General features: G+C 54.7%; 1 protein-coding gene across 1 annotated transcript in view; it reads left to right on the top strand.

Moving 5' to 3' along the window:
• Positions 1-10873, top strand: part of DBF4B (DBF4 zinc finger B) — a 32029-nt gene extending 21156 nt beyond the window's left edge. Inside the window, 7 exon segments of the mRNA XM_041723927.1 lie at positions 945-978; positions 2424-2469; positions 5079-5195; positions 7595-7703; positions 7835-7959; positions 8813-9511; positions 9513-10873. Coding sequence (XP_041579861.1) covers positions 945-978; positions 2424-2469; positions 5079-5195; positions 7595-7703; positions 7835-7959; positions 8813-9511; positions 9513-9687 — 1305 coding nt within the window. The 3' untranslated portion in view covers positions 9688-10873.
• Positions 10874-15914: the final 5041 nt, after the last annotated feature.

Genomic DNA, 15914 nt, shown 5'->3' with positions numbered 1-15914 from the left:
TTTTCCCCAGCCATTGAGCTTCCTCCCTGAGATAAGCAGCATGAACCGTTTCTTGGGTATCCTCCCAGGATCCAGGCTTATACAAGCAGATAGGTCAAAAGCCCCCCCCCCCTTTTATGTAAATGCAGGGAATTTTTACTTTGCTTTGTTCACTTACTAATCTATTTTGTAGATACTCGGGTCTTCCAGAGTGAGTTGTGGGTGCAGTCTGCTGATATTCAAGGGGATAGGGAAAGCTTCTTTGGGTTGTTTGCCCTGGAGGTGTGGCCTGGAGGAGAATTCAGAACTTCTGTGGGCCCAGAGGTACAGTCATGGGCTCATTGGATCTTTCCCGTCTCCCTCCTTGCTGAATCCTACTGATTTCTTGTTTTTTTCCGTTTAGTTTATAATATTAGCTTTATTTGACCTTGACCTAAACACTGGTCTTGACCAACAGGGTCCGAATACACAAAACAGGGCACAGGAATGTGAGAGGCATGCGCTTCATGTTTGTCTTGTAAGCTGACCTGGAAGGACAGCAGTGCCTAGAAGATGCAAGCTGCCATGCATGGGCATCTGCTTTGCTTTAGGTCTATCACCTACTCCCTTTGCATCTGTCTGTCCATTGTCGCCACAACAGTGAGGCAGGCAGGTGCTCCTCACACCCTGGGCTTCACAGTGCGGGCCTGCACCCAGGTCCGGGGGCTCTGTAGCTTCTGCTCTTCGCTGTGTCCTGCGTTCCCTCCACAAAATCAGCTGCCATTGAGATGCACACGTGGGCCTTGCCAGTCATCACGTCCCCGGGGAGGCAGAGGGAGCCATTGTGTTGGGTCTGTTCTAGCTCAGGGCCCAGCCAACAGCAGGAAGCAAAGTGGGGCAGATTCACAGCAACTCGCCTCACCAGGCCCGCTTCCTCGACCCTCTACCTCCCTTGCATCCTTAACCTATTTTCCCTTTCCATTTAGGGAACGTGTCCAGCAGAGCCAAGAACGCGGAAAGGTCAGTGTGGTAGCTTTCCTCATCTAATTGCAGTCCCTCCCTCCTAAACGCTTCCCCACGGCTCCCTCTGTGGCAGCATCTGCTCGCTTTTCTGCGGCAGGAAGCAAGTCCAGGTTGTGTTGTCCTGTTGTGTTTGCAGGGCCTGAGCTTTGAAGACGAGAGGGCGGGAGAAGGGTATCCATGAGCGAGCCCAGAGCCGCCCAGCCAGAGCTTTTCTTTAGCGCCAAGACCCCACATGGCTGCTCTGGCTCTCGTACCCTCTGCCTATTCCTGGGCATTGACCAAAGTTCGGCCTCCTTTTCCTTCTGACTCAGGAGCAGTTTGGGGTGGGCAGTTTGACAGCTGCCTACCACTCTCCCAAATGCCACACTCCCTGAAACTGACAAACAGGCAGATTGACAGCCCGGCTCCCGGCCCCTCTTGGACCGCAAGAGAGTTTCTCCCCCTGGATGTTTCTCCCAAAGATGCTCTTTAAGTGGCATTTATTCGTGCACAAGCAGGAGCTAAGAAAAGTAACTTGGCACCTCTCATATTCAAAATTCAAGGAAATCTGTGGGGGAATTGATTTTAATCACTGTCTCAGTTAATTAGAAAGACAAGAAATCGCCCCCAAAAAGTAATTAATGGGAGCTGCTGCCTTATGAGGAGTGAGGCTGCTTTTTGCTTGGGCGCTAGCAGAACCTCGAGCAGGTCTGTGAGTGAGGAGGTGCCACTCCAGGCGGATCTGGGGGCTGCTAGGTCTGCCCCGGCCCCCAGCCTGCTTTGGGTGTCCTTCTGACAGGGATTCTGTGGGAAGTAGAAGTGGCTCTTAATACCTAAGAGATTTTGTAAACTATGTGAATAACTAGCTAGTAGAGGTTGAATCTCTTGATTAACAGCAAATTCATCTTCCCAGCACCTCTTTGATCCTGTCCATCTCTGCCCCACTGCTATGATCCATAAACATTCTCCAGCCCTCTTCCTCCCTGCTTTTCTGCAGAAAACCTAGGATCCTCCTGAGGTGTCCTGCCTGAGAGTATTCTCAGGCCCCTCAGGATTCTGAAGCAGCAAGAGGGAATGTCGGGGAAGGACCTGAGGCTTTTAGCCCAAACCAGCTGGGGCCAAACTCTGCCCCTACCCCCGCTCTAGTCAGGTTTCTAACCCTCAGCTGACAGCCTCCAGAACCCACACACAGAGCAGGGTCCTGTGTCCAGCTTTGGGGTGGGGGGCACTCCGTGGCCTCTCTCCCGTAAAGGAACTGTCACCCAGGGTAGAGGCCAGAGGAGATAGGGGTAGGTGCCTGACCTCAGCCAAATGGAAAGGCATGCTTTGGGGTGGCGTGGGCTCCAGCTCTGCATAGCTCTTGGACCTTGGCAGAGCCTCGCCTCTGAGCATTTCCTGTGCGTGTGGTGCAGGCCTGGCACCGTAGCCAACAGATGGCTAATGTGCGCACTCTTCCTTTCCAGTGGCCAGGCTGAAGGCACCATTCCTCAAAATTGAAGATGAGAGCAGGTGAGTGGTGGGGGGACCCCATCTCCCTCCCCTCAGCCCACCGGGCTGCATGGAAGAGAGGTGCTCAGGGGCCCCAAGCTGATGGGGTCATGGAGCCCCTCAGTCCTACACCTTCATCTTCCCCAGAAGCTGCTCTTTCCCCCTGTCCTGGAGAAGTCTCCAACAGACCAGGAGGAGCCTCTGAAGGTGGCATTACACAGTTGGCCCTCCTCTTGGTCATGAGTCAGAGGTTAGTGACCTGTGTGTGCATTACCTCCTTTTAATGCTCTGCTTTTATGAGCACACGATGTCCCGCCCAGGCTCATTGCTCCTTGTTTCCCCCTGGGCGTTCACTGGCACTTCCTACCGGACCCGTGCTGGCCCAGGACACTGCTAGAATGGTCCTCTTGGCTGAAGCCAGGGTACTGGGGGTGGTGCTGGTGATTCCCTTGTCCAATCGTCTTGAACTGGAAGCCTTTCTGTTTGGCTGTGCAAAACCAGTTTCTGACACATGTGATCTTGTGGGGACCCTGGGAAAGAGTGGCATGAGGATAGCCTAGTGGGGAAACTGAGGTCAGAGAAATTAAGGGACTTATATACAGCCATTTTGCCAATGAGTCTTAGCCCAAGGTCAGCATCCAGGGTCCTGCCTGGTGTTCTTGCCTGGTGTCCTCTTCACCCTGCCCTGTCTGTCCACCAGCGGGGCCCCTTCTCATCTAGAGCAGGAGGGACATGTTGATAACCTGTGAGCTGTCAGGCCCCTTGGTTATCATTGATTCTCCAGTAAGTCCTAGATCAGAAACCTGTAAATCCATAATCACTTCAAAATAAAAAGTTGGGTGTTTGTTTGTTTTTAAAGATTTTATTTATTCATGAGAAACAGAGAGAGAGAGGTAGAGACACAGGCAGAGGAGAAGCAGGCTCCATGCAGGAAGCCCAATGTGGGGCTCGATCCCGGGACTCCAGGATCACACCCTGGGCCAAAGGCAGGCGCCAAACAGCTGAGCCACCCAGGGATTCCACTGTTTTTGCTTTTTAAGAAAAAGCCCACACGAACCCAGCAGAAACTCTTAGAATCAGAGCTTTCTAGGTCCTTTCGTCTCAGTATAGGCAGCTATAAGGCCCAATACTGGGGGCCTGCCTATCCTCCAGGGGACTTAGGTTTCCTTCTTGGCACTTGAACACAGTGGAGAGTTGGCTTTGGTGGCCGGAACATGAGTGGAAGGAAGGCAGGGAGGTACTGAGGATCTCTCTTCTCCAGTTCCTATAGAATGGAAGGTACACGTCCCCTACCCCAGCCCTGTCACTACCAGTTAAACACAAGTAGTTATGGCTTGTACACACCGCCAGTGCCTCAGTGTCACAATGAGCATGGCAGGCACACAGCACTTCCAGAGGGGCATACATGTGTTGGTGTGCCCCTGGCATCATAGGCGAGAGCGGGGATGAGGCTTCTTGTGGTTCTGTTTATGTACTCTCCTGAAGCTCGGTAGCCTTACCAACCTCAACTTTGCAGCCTTCTGAGCAGAAACAAAACACTGAAGAAGAAGAAGAAGAAGAAGAAGAAGAAGAAAGAGGGTAGTACTGTGGCTGTGAAGGGTGCCTCCTTCTCCTAAGGGCCTGAGAAGACTCATGTATTTTTTTTAAAAAGATTTTATTTATTTATTCATGAGAGACACAGAGAGAGAGAAAGGCAGAGGCACAGGCAAAGGGAGAAGCAGGCTCCATTCAGGGAGCCCGATGTGGGACTGGATCCCGGGTCTCCAGCATCAGGCCCCGGGCTGAAGGCGGCACCAAACCACTGAACCACCCAGGCTGCCCAGACACATGTATTAATTCACCCCTGAGGCCACAGGACTCTCACCATGCCCCCCCCTCCCCCCGCCCATACACACACACCAGGAATCCCTGGCCCGTGATCTCCCCTGGAGCAAAGGCCGTAACAACCAAACGCAGCATGCCTGCCAGCTACAGCAGCAGGCTTTGCCCAGGATCCACAGATCACCAGACCTGGCCCTGAACATTTCTTGAATGTGAGCAACTTGGCAAACCACCAAAACCACTCAGTGTAGGTCTGACTATCCAGAACCTTCACTGTGCTTCTCTTTTCCATTCAGAATGCCTCCCCTCAGGTGGTAACAGAGGAGTAGCCCAGAGCAAAAATGTTCCTCTTCATGGAATAGGAAAGTCACTGTTCTGGTTTAAATATTCCTTCATTAAGAGCTGCCAGGCTAGAGTCCTCAAAGGTGGTTAGGGTCAGGAAGCAAAGTGGAAAGATGGATCAGGAGTCGAAGACATGGCTTGTTGCCTGGTCTGGACCACTTAACAGTCGTGAGCCCTTGGACAAGTCACAAAACGTTTTGAGCTTCGGTTCCTCTTCTGTAAAATGGGCTGACACCGCTTGTTCCTCTCAGCTCAGATGAGGCAGAGAGAGTAGACCGGCTTGATGAGTAGCCAGGGAGTGCATCAGTCTTACCAAGAAGGATGGGGAGGGTTTGGTTTTAGAACTGAAGAGGTATATGGGGGAGAAGCCACTTTCTCAGGATCAGGATTCTGAGGGTTTGGGCTGGGCCTCTCCTCCCCCTCTTCCTGCCCCCACAGTAGTCAAAATGAAGTTCTCTGTGTTTCAGGAAGTTTCGTCCCTTCCACCATCAGTTTAAGTCCTTTCCTGAAATTTCTTTTCTGGGACCCAAAGATGCAAGCCCCTTTGAGGCCCTGATGACCCCGAGCATCTTGCATCATACCAGGTGGGTGTTCCTGGTCTGAGTACCTAGGGCTGGCTGCAGGAAGGGTCCTCCCCCCGGGGAGTCTGCTGGTCCAATTTGGGAATGGCCATGTGTTCACTCCTGAGGCAAAGCCTGTTCAGGGAACTTCGCCCAGAGAAGAGAGATACTAGGAGTCTTCATCCGTTTTACTTGGTGTTCTCCATCCCTACTAAGGAATTTGACTTGTGTCCAGAGGGCAACAGGCTAGTTTCTGAAACTCGGATCTACACGCCACCCTTAACAGAGTCCCCTGGGCTCCCATTAAAGATGCAGGTTCTCAGACTCCACATCTACAGAATCATGGTCTCTGATGATGGAGTCCCGAAAACTGCATTCTTATGAGCTCCACGGGTGATCTTTATGCACATCAGAATTGGAGACCTTTGTAGCTAAACATCAGGAATAACCTGGGGGCAGGGGATCTGGGGACCTACGTCATTGTGTAGCTCAGAGTGGCTGGTAGGCTTGTGGGTGTTCCTTCTCTGCAGATGTGTGAGAATTTGAACCTTCACTGAGCAGAGGGCAGAAGGGATATGGCTCGGGAGATGGACCCAGATGCCTTCTTGGACCTGTTCTAACTTCTGGATCACAAGGAGAACAGGCCAGGCAGATTCCCAGCATGAGAGTTCCCAGGGCCAAGGAGGGCCTGTGGGTCCCCCCAGCAGACAGAGACCATGAACAAGCCGAGGTGACGGCTAGGTACCCCGCATACCTTTCTCAGAAGGTGCAGGGGACACCAGTGGGTGGTGTCAGGGCTGGGATGGCTGCAGATTGCAGAGGAGCAGAGGTTGTAAAAGATAGTGAAGCGTTGGGTGTCTGCATGGGAGAAGTATGGGTAGAGAGCGGCCCGGGGTCAGGGGCAGGATGGGAGGTTTGGGGCGGTGAGAAAATCTATGAGAGGAAGTGTTTAATTTTTTAAATTTAAAAGTGAGTAGTATACTTTGGTTCCAAATCCAAGAATTACAGAGGGTTTAAGGTGAAAAGTCTGTATTCCATATCTCCCCTCCAATCTCCAGATCGAGGCTGTGTCCAGAGAGAGTTTGTGTGGCCGGAAGTACATCATACATCCTTTGATCCTCTTCTGTAAAGAGGGATTGAACAGTGGCTGGGCTGGACCTAGCCTTTCCCACTTGATGTATCCTAAATGAACTTCCCATTAGTACCTAGAAAACATCCTCATTCCCTTTTATGGCTTCAAGGTCTTCCATTGTATGGTCTTACTGTGTTTTCTTTAATGAATCCCTTATTGATGGATACTTAGATTTTTCCAGGCTTTTGCTGTTATAAATAATGCTGCGGTGAATAGTCTTAGAGTGAATTTGTAGAATAAATTCCTAAAAGCAGAGGTGCTGGGTCCAAGGGTTCCTGCATTTATAACGTTGATAAACACAGCCAAATTGGTTCTCACATCGTGCCTGGGCCTGTCACCTCCTGCCTGGGCTGCCACTCAGAGCTGTCCCCTGTGCCACCCTCCGCCAGCCTGCTAGGTTAAAAACTGTCTCTTGGTACGATCTGCATGGTCATTTTTTCTCATTATGAATGAGGTTAAGTACATTCGTATGTTTGATTATTTGAATCTCTTTCTATGTGAACCTTCTTTATATCATTCATCCATTTTTCTTTTCAGTCATTGATTGCTTTTCTTATTGATTTGTAAGGAGCCCTTCATGCATTAGGGAAACAAGCCCTCTGTGTTATTAATTATAAATACTCCTACACTCACACCCTGCCCTGTCTGTGATTTGTCTTCTGTTTACATTTTCTGCCATGCATACATTTCTTTAGATTGCATGTAGTTGAATTTATCAGCTTTTTTCTGTTTTCTGGGTTTTGCATCATGCTTAGAAAGCCCTCACAGGGGACTATTTTGGACTTCGTTGAGTTTGCTCAGACAGCCAAGCAGCCGCTAAAAATATGGGCCTGAAATTCAGACGAGAAGTCGGGTTCAAGAAAGAGATTAGAAAGTCCCCGGTGAAGGTGACAGCTGTGCACAGGGCAAGCCAGCGTGAGGGAGGAGACAGCCTGAGCCAGAGGAAGGGGACAGTCCAAGTAGGGGAGGCCAGGAACAGCACAATCCCCTCACTGCCACCGAGGCCTTTCCCCTTTCATCCTGCAGGGCAGATGGACATAGGTTCAGATGTGAGCTCGAGCTGGAAGAGTCCTGGGAGGCCTTCTTGCTGCCACTGGCACCTGTCCTCACCTGTGCTTTGCAATGTTAGGGCAGGGACAGGACAGAGATCTCTCACCTTCCTTGTTGGCACTCCTGCCACCCCTGGTCAAGGGTCCCAAGTGTCAGCAGGCCTGCCAATGCCTGTCAGCCCCTCTGAGGGCCCCACAGTGACTGCTTTCTTGCCCTCGCCCCCAACCCACGCTTTCTGCAGAGAACCCAAGGACCGAGAGCCAAGCCCAAGATCAGCCACCCGCACCCTGCCTAGGAGGAGGAAGGGCTTCTGTGAGTGCTGCCAAGAGGCCTTTGAGGAGCTCCATGCGGTGAGCCCTCCCTGCCAAGCAGCTTCTCCCGGGCTGCTCTGACAGCACCTTTCCCACCCAGCCTGCACCCGACTCGCATCCCACCCTGGTCTTGCCTAATGAATGCCCTGTGCCCCTCTCACCCTGGGCAGCATCTCCGGAGCACCCAACACCAGGGCTTTGCCTCGGAAGCCCACCCATATGCAGAAGTCGATCGGCTCATCGCCCAGCTCAGCCACAGCTTTGCCGATGTCCCCTTCCAGACCAGCCTGCCCAGGTGAGTGCTTTTTGTGCGGCCCTGCCGGCGAGGCAGGCGCAGCCACATCCTCGCTCTCGCTGCCGAGCCGCCCGTTCTTGGGGAGAAGGAGCCCTCAGGCTGATGACGCCAAGGACCAGGCTGTGGCGCTTTTCTCCTAACCACCATCTTCCGTCCTGTTTCTTTCGGGGATTGGTGGGGGTTGGGAGCCCTCCATCTGTGGCTCCAGCTGACAGGGACTGGGCCCATACCAGCACGTTGCTCCTTCCTAATGCACAGGCATTGCAGTGCTTGTGGGGGTGGGGAGAGCAGTTCAGCCGTTGCTCTTGCATGTGCCTGGTAATGTGCCTGTGTGACCTTCTAGAAGCAGAGAAGGGAATCCCCCTCCCAGATGGGGATCTCTCTGCCGTTCTAGAAGTTACTCCCAGAAAGAAGGATTGCAGGAGGTTCTCCAAAATCCCAGAGCCCTCTGAGCTCACCTTCCCTGCTGCCGACCAAAGAGCTGTGGCTTCCCCTCTCAGGCCAAGTCTTCACCTCCCTGGGCTCAGCTTGGAAAGCCAGGTTTTGTGCTGCATTCTCTAGCCACCAAAGGGCACAGCCTCCGCTGCAAAGTTATTAAATGGAACAGCCTCTAACCTGTTCCTCTGGCCAGCCCAGACCACAGGCCACAGAGCCAAGAGAGGTGTAGATAGTAGTGGCCGCTACTGCAGGGCAGCCTGAGAACAGACCTTCCACAGAGCCCCAAAGTGGGCCACTCTCTTCACACCAAAACCCAGGAGGGCAGCGCCATGGGTACCCTGCCCCAGGAAGATCCCAACTTGCCGTGTGCTCTAAGGTGAGCCTTGAGGCCCACTGGATGCTTCTGTTTCCACAGGCAGCCAGGCTCCCCATCTTCAGATGGTGACCCTCTGTGGCCTGAGACTCTGCCTCCCAGCCAGCCCTCTCATCCATGCAAGGCAGCATCTCCCAGTATGAAAGAGGAGGACAAGCACCAGGCCTCGGGCGCCGGAGAGCCAGATGGAACAGTGGATAGCATGAAGTCACCCACAGAACCTATGGAGACTGGCAAGATGCTGGGACCAGCAGCAAGCTACCAGGAGCTAGGGGGATCAATTGATGTCATTGCAGACCCCCCAGGGACACCAGTGTCTCAGAGCCCTGTACACGAGTGCCTCCTGACAAGCTCTGGTTCTGCAGAATTCTCAGGCCTGGACGTGGCACTTGTTGGCCACAAGCGGAAGGTTCAGTTCCCCAAAGGCAATCCTGAAAAGAGGTCAGGGGTCTCTCAGCCACAAGCCTCATTCTTTGTCCCTAGAGCCAGTAGTCCTTGCGGCACCAGGACAACCAGTGGCAGGCCTCTCCTCTCCCTTCCCCTCCCAGGCCATGAGCGCAGGCCTTTGACCTCCTTCCTCCCCTTGTGTCCCCCACAGACCTGCCTCTCTCCCCCGGACTCCTTCCCCTGGCAGCCCCCAGATAGGCCAGCAGAGTGCTGGGCTGCACAGCCCCCTTGGCCTGGGGGAGGATGGCCCCCCGGGTCTGAGGAGTCTGAGCGAGCAGCCCCCAGCCCGTCCGCAGCTGGCTCCAGGCCAGCTGTCAGCCCATCTGCACTCGGCAGCTAACGTGCAGCCCACAGGAGGACCTGCAGAGAGCCAGTCTACCTCTGTCCCCTGCCCTCTGCCAGCCAGCTGGGTGGGGGCAGCTGTTCTCAGTGGTTCTAGGCCCCCTAACCTCCCTGTCTCCCAGCACTAGCAGAGAACTGCTCCCGTGAGTTCTCTGGGACATGCAGCAACTCTGGACTTGAGGGCCAAATACACCGGTACAAGTTCTACCTCTGCTGAGTACTGCACGCCCGGCCAGGGCAGACCAGACACAAGGAGGACAGCACCTCAGGGGCTCCCCACAAGAACCAGAAGAGCCCAGGGGGCCTGGCCTCTGAAGTCAAAGCAAACAGCTGTTGTCATGGCCAAGCTCTGTGGGGTCGACAGAGCTGGTCCACCCACTCCCTGGCCTTTGGGGTGGGACTGAAGAGTCTGGGCTGGGGGCAGCCCTCTGCCCCCACCTCCAGCTGTGTCCTGAGCAGGCAGAGGTCTACAGTGGGCCCCTCCGTCCACGCCAGCCGCCGGCACCTGGAGGCAGAGGCAAAGTTGGCATGGGGAGGAACCACAAAGAAGCTAGGAGCAGCAGGATCCCCAGCCTGGCTTCCTGTCCCTCTGTAGGCACTCGCCTCTTGCAGAGCTGGGTTTCTGTGCTCCCCACCCCCACCCCAGCCTCCTTTCCCAGGAGCATGTGGCTCTCCTGCTTTCTGAAATGCCTGTTTGTCCCTTCCCCCAGCCCCCCACGCTCGTGCACACAGATCCTCAGGAACATATGAAGCAGAGGAGGGGCTGACTGCAGCACCTCCAGAGCTCCCTGGCCCCCACATTTGGTGGGAGCCCAACACTGAATGGACCTTTCCCCTGAGCCCAGGTTATGGCCAGATGCCCCCCTCTAGGGACCCCTCCACTCTTCCCTGGCTGCCCCCCCAACCCATTTCTGCTGTTCCAGGGTCAGTGGTTCACCTGCCAACTTCTGCATCACCCTCTTCCCTCCCTCCTTCCCTAAGGACCTCCCCCCATTTCTTTCAGCCAAGCCATTAATCTGCAGACAGAGATGGGTTTGCTATCGATTCTTTGGCCACTTTTTTTTTTTATTACATTTTGTGCTGTGGTTCTTCTCACCCTTCTCTGCCTCTGTGTGTTTGTTTCTTTAAATGTTGAAGCTACAAGAAGCCTGGTGCTATTCTGTGTCTCATTTTGGAGGAAGAAAGGGGGGCCTAGCTGTGGGTGAGGACTGGAGTTGTTACTTTGGAAATAGAGCAACTGTGTGTACAACCCTCATAGAGGTCATGTTTGGCCTTTTTATGCCATTCCTGTTAAACTTCACAATTAATCTTGGTTCGGAACTGTAAATAAATTTGTTAATAACAAATAGCAGAGGATAAGGCTGGAGTGCAGTGTGTCAGGCCTCAGTGTGCCATCCAGTGACCCAGAGCAGGGCGGCGGGCCCAACATATATGGGCAAAGTGAGTGGCCAGCAGGATGGGTGCCCCCTGCAAGGGGGAAAGCATATGTCAGAGCCACCACCCTCCCCGGCCCAGTCCCTGAGGGCTGCATCTGTCCCATCTCCCCTCGTCGGTCACTACGTTCTGCTGCCCACTGAGTGGTTGCCTACGGAGAGCATGCCCACAGCCCACTGCTGAGGAAACTCCTTTGCCCTTAGGAGCCTTCCTGCAAGGGGCCCCCTCCCTTATCCCCATTGCCTCTCCCACAACACCGCCACTCTGGCTGAGAAGTTTTCCCCACTCCTTCAGACCTCCAGGATATCCTGATGTGCTGCTCAAAGACCAACGCACCCAGTGTCAACACCCTCCTCACCGTCTGCCCAAGACCTCCCAGCCAACTGACCTTCCCCTCCCACTTCAAACAATCGTGACCTTGGACATCACATCTCAGCCAGGCCAAGCCCCAGGGTTGTCTCCCCATCCGCATTTTGGTCCCAGCATTCAGGATACACATTTAGAAGGGACCCCAGGACACCTGAGACCTGAGCTAGGACAGACCTGGGGTTATTCAAACTCCCTTCCACTCTTCCACAGATGACCTTGACTCAGACTCTGCAGGCACTGCCTACATCCCCCTGCTCTCCGTCCCCTTCCCACATCTGACTCTTGCAAAGGGAGCAGTGTCCTTCCTTCCAGTCACCCTCACTGCTCCCTGCTCCGCGCCACCCCCCCTCAAACCTGGTCAAATTCCTTCTCGGATTTGCCATCTCTTCTTCCCTCTGCCCTAAAACTCCATCCTGGAAGACACTTGCATTGATTCAGCAGGCTCCCCCTGCTCTCTAGCTACTTCCTGCGGTCTCCAGCCACTGCCTCCATGTCTGCACCTCCTTGCCCTTCCAAACCCACGGAGGCTCTGCCTGAAGCGCTCCACTGGGCTTGTCTGTCCCAAGGTCACCAGAGAACCTGATAATTACCAAAGTCAGGTCCCTCTTCTTTTCCACCTTGAAACCTGGCTCCCCTGCTCCGTGACCCGCATCCCCCCACACCCCCGCTGGCCTGGTCCTTCTCTCCGCCAGCCTCTGACTTCTACACCAGCCTCGTTAGGCACCGGCCTAGATGTCTGCCTGAGCTGGCTCCTAGAGCCCTTACCCGCCCTCCGGCACCCCTGCTACCTTTACCTGGGCCTGGGAACTTGACCTCACCTCTGTACACTTCGCAGATGTGACCTGAGTTGGTAGCGCCACCCCTGACTCCCTTCTGAATTCCACTCTTCACTGTGCTGGGTGGGAAGGCACCCCGACTCACGCCGTGACTTCAAGGAGTCCCTTTACTACTCTGGGCCTCGGTTTCCTTGTGTTTCAGTGAAGGGCCCTGCAGGCTCCATATTCTCCAAGGACCCTGTATTGTATGCCTGCAGGCTACACAGGTCCAAGTTCACATCCCAGTCCTGCCTGTCACTGACCTGGGGCAAGGTTTCTGAGACACTTTTCTTAATATGAAAAAGGGGGATAAAAAAAAAAAAAAGAAAAATGGAGATAATGGTAGTTTTTGCCTCACTAGGAAATCTTGAGACATCTGTTAGTGAGGTTATAAACACTAGAACACATTACAAACACAGCAAACTTTTGATCCGCCCTCCCCTCAAACCCCCTGCCCAACACATACCTGTGAGGCTTCTCCAAACCCTTCGATAGAGCTTCTTTTCACTAATATACCTTGTGACCCACAGCCCCATATCCAGTGTGTGTGCGTGCGGCTGAAGCTGCTAAGGGGCTCAGTGAGACACACAGGCCCCAGCCCCCACCACTTTCCAACAGCTGAGGATCCCATGCGTGGGGGGAAGGGGGCAAGGGCATGGGTGCCACATTTCCCCAACCCTGGTGTGTTCAGCCCTTGGGAACATGACATTTGTGCACTCCAAGCCTCTCAAAGGATAGGTGTCCTGGGAACCCCGGTGCCTCCAATTCCTCCCTGAGCTTCAGAGGCTGAAGGAAGGCTTCCCAAGGACCACTGAGGGAGGGACTCCCCTCAGGAGAGCTATCGGTAGGAAGAGTGGCTCTCTCCTGATGGAGAGGACGGGGCGCCAGGCTGGGGTCTTCTGATCCCGAGGCTCTGGACATTTGCTCTGCTCTCCCCCACCCACAGCAACAGGTCAGCAGGCATCTCTCCATGTGCTGGGTGGAGCACCCCGATGAGGCCCCAACCCACAGTGGGGTCCTGTGGGTCCAGGACAAGAGTCAGGAAGCCAGTTTTCTCCTTGGCACCTTTAGGGTCATAGAGACAGTGTGAGCCCAGATCAAGTGAGCTTTCTGTGCACCTGGCCTGGCTCTGAGCACTTAAGACCAGCCACTCATTTAGCCCCCAGCAGCGCTGTCAGGAAGGGCCTTTCTACCCCCATTTCACAGACAGGAAACAGGCTCAGGGAGGCTGGGAGACTTGCTCAAGGTCACACAGCCCTTCACCAGGACTAGGACACCAACTTGCTGCCTGGAGCCCTAATTCCCGCTCCTCGCGGGGCACCACCCTGCCCTCACCCAACACGGTCTCTGCTACAGGCCTTGCAGCCTGGGCATGGGGCCTGGCGACCTCTGTTGGCAGGAATCACAGCCCCATGTCTTCCGGGATGGAGTTTTGGGGCAGAAGGAAGGAGGGGGGCCGGGGGGCAGCAGACTCGCCTCCCTTACCTGCAGCTGTTGGGACTCCGTCTTGGCCCCGCATCAGCCCAGCTTGGCCCCCGTGCAGGAAAATGTGAGGGAAGAACTGGCTGAAGGGCAGGACTTCGGGGAAGGAGGCCCCAGGCCTCTTGGTGGTAGAGGCTCCTGAGGGAGGGCTAGGGCTGGTGACCAGAGCCTACCAGCTCCCTCAAGCAGGGCTCACCCAGAGGGTAGCATCAAGATGGAATAGTGGCCCCCGCCTCTGATGTCCAGAGTCCTGTCCTCCTCCCACAAAAGCAATGGGCAGAAGAGATCAAAGGAGCCCGCCATAGCTGTGGCACTGGGGTGACGATTCTCCCAGGCACCCCTGCCTCTGCAGCTCTTGAGCTCAGGAGAGGAGGTAGGGGAGAGAAATGGGAGAGGTGGGGGATCCCTGGGTGGCTCAGCGGTTTAGCGCCGCCTACAGCCCAGGGTGTGACCCTGGAGACTTGGGATCAAGTCCCATGTCAGACTCCCTGCGTGGAGCCTGCTTCTCCCTCTGCCTGTGTCTCTGCCTCTCTCTCTCTCTCTCTCTGTTTCTCATGAATAAAAATCTTAAAAAATAAAAATAAAAAAGAAGAAAAGAAAAGAAATGGGAGAGGTGTAGCTTGTAGCAGAACTGCCATGGAGGGGGCACCTGGGTGCCTCAGTGGTTCAGTGTCTCCTTTCAGCTCAGGTCGTGATCCTGGAGACCTGGGATCGAGTCCCACATCGGACTCCTGGCATGGGGCCTGCTTCTCCCCCTGCCTGTGTCTCTGCCTCTCCCTCTCTCTCTCTCGATCTCTTTCTCTCTCTCTGTGTCTCTCATGAATAAATAAATAAAATCTTTAAATTTAAAAAAAAAGATACCAGCTGGGCCTGCTTAAAGCTGCCAACCCAGGGCAAGGGGCTGTTGGGGGTCAAAGGGCCACACAGTTGAGCCATCACTGGAGCTGGCTCAGGATGCCACCAGCAAGGAGTCAGTCTGGGGGCCAGGAAGCACTCCTAACAGGAACCCCAAATAACCAGAGCCTCACTGAAACCATAGCAGTGCACCTCAGCTGGGAGGGCCAGGCCCCAGACTGGGCATGCTGTGCTCTTGCTCATGTTGGGGGAGGTGGCCAGAGTGTCCGTTGTGAAACGACAGGCCCCACCTATCCTTTTGGGAAGCACACTGGATGGCAGCTCACTGATGTGGCCCTGGAACTGGCAGGGCAAGATGAACTCATCTGGGGGGCACCTGGGAGCCAAACCGTGGAAGGCAGGCTGGATGGCCTCTCATGGACTGACTGTCACCCGTGACTCTGGGAAGCTCACATGGGCACCTCTCTCTTGGAGCCTCCGTTTCCCCATCTATGAAAGGAGAAGCACCATCTCTCCCTTCTGACTGAGTTTCTAGGGACTATCCCATAGCAGGCTTTCATATCTGGGAGCCCCTCACCCCTACACCCTGAAAGAGGTTTCCAAGATGTCTCCAGAGTGAAGGACCAATTGCCTCAGTGTCGCTGAGCATCTGGTACTGGAGTGGCAGGTGGTTGTTGGGGGTAGTCACCCTGGTCCTGCACTGATGTCAGCACCTCCCGAGAAATTGCCTTCTCACCTCTCCTGAGCCTAAAATAGAGCAGGGGGGGTGGGATGCTGTCACGAGCCAGAGACAGCTTCCCCATCTCTGGCAGTCCCTGGTCCCTAGGGAAGCAGAGGACCCAGGAAGGGATTCCCTGTGTCCACTCCTGCTCCCAAGCCCAGTGTGGGTTTGAGGAGGCTCTGGCCTTGGGCACAAGGTCATGATGAGACCTCACCAGCAGTACTCAAGCCCCCCACCCCCCGCCCCATCCATCTCAGGTCTCTGGTTCTTGGGATCCCTAGCAGAGATCAGATTCCAGCCCCCAGTATGGGGACCCATCCTACCTAGGAGCCCATGCGCTGAATTAGGGTGCAGAGCAAGAGAGGAAGGTTGAAAGGTCAGGTGGTTTGCAGACAGCGCAACCCAGTCCTGCCTGAGAGGGGAAGTTGGGGGGACTCCAGAGGTGTCTTCTGCCCCTCAAAGATTTGGGCTGGGGGGGGGGGGCAGGAATGGGATATGCTAACAGCATGTAAAAGAGCTGGCTAATTTATATATTTAGGGGCTAGAACTGGGGCGCCTGCCCTGTGTGAGGGATTCAGGAGCCGAGGCAGTAGGCCAAGAGCCCTTGCCGGTGGCTCTGGTGACAGCAATCCCTGAAGCCCTCCCGGAGGCAGGGGCATCTTCGGCCTGGAAACCCAGC

The sequence above is a fragment of the Vulpes lagopus genome, chromosome 12, assembly GCF_018345385.1.
Source record: "Vulpes lagopus strain Blue_001 chromosome 12, ASM1834538v1, whole genome shotgun sequence".
Taxonomy (NCBI): Eukaryota; Metazoa; Chordata; class Mammalia; order Carnivora; family Canidae; genus Vulpes; species Vulpes lagopus.
This window is presented reverse-complemented; position numbering and strand designations above follow the sequence as displayed.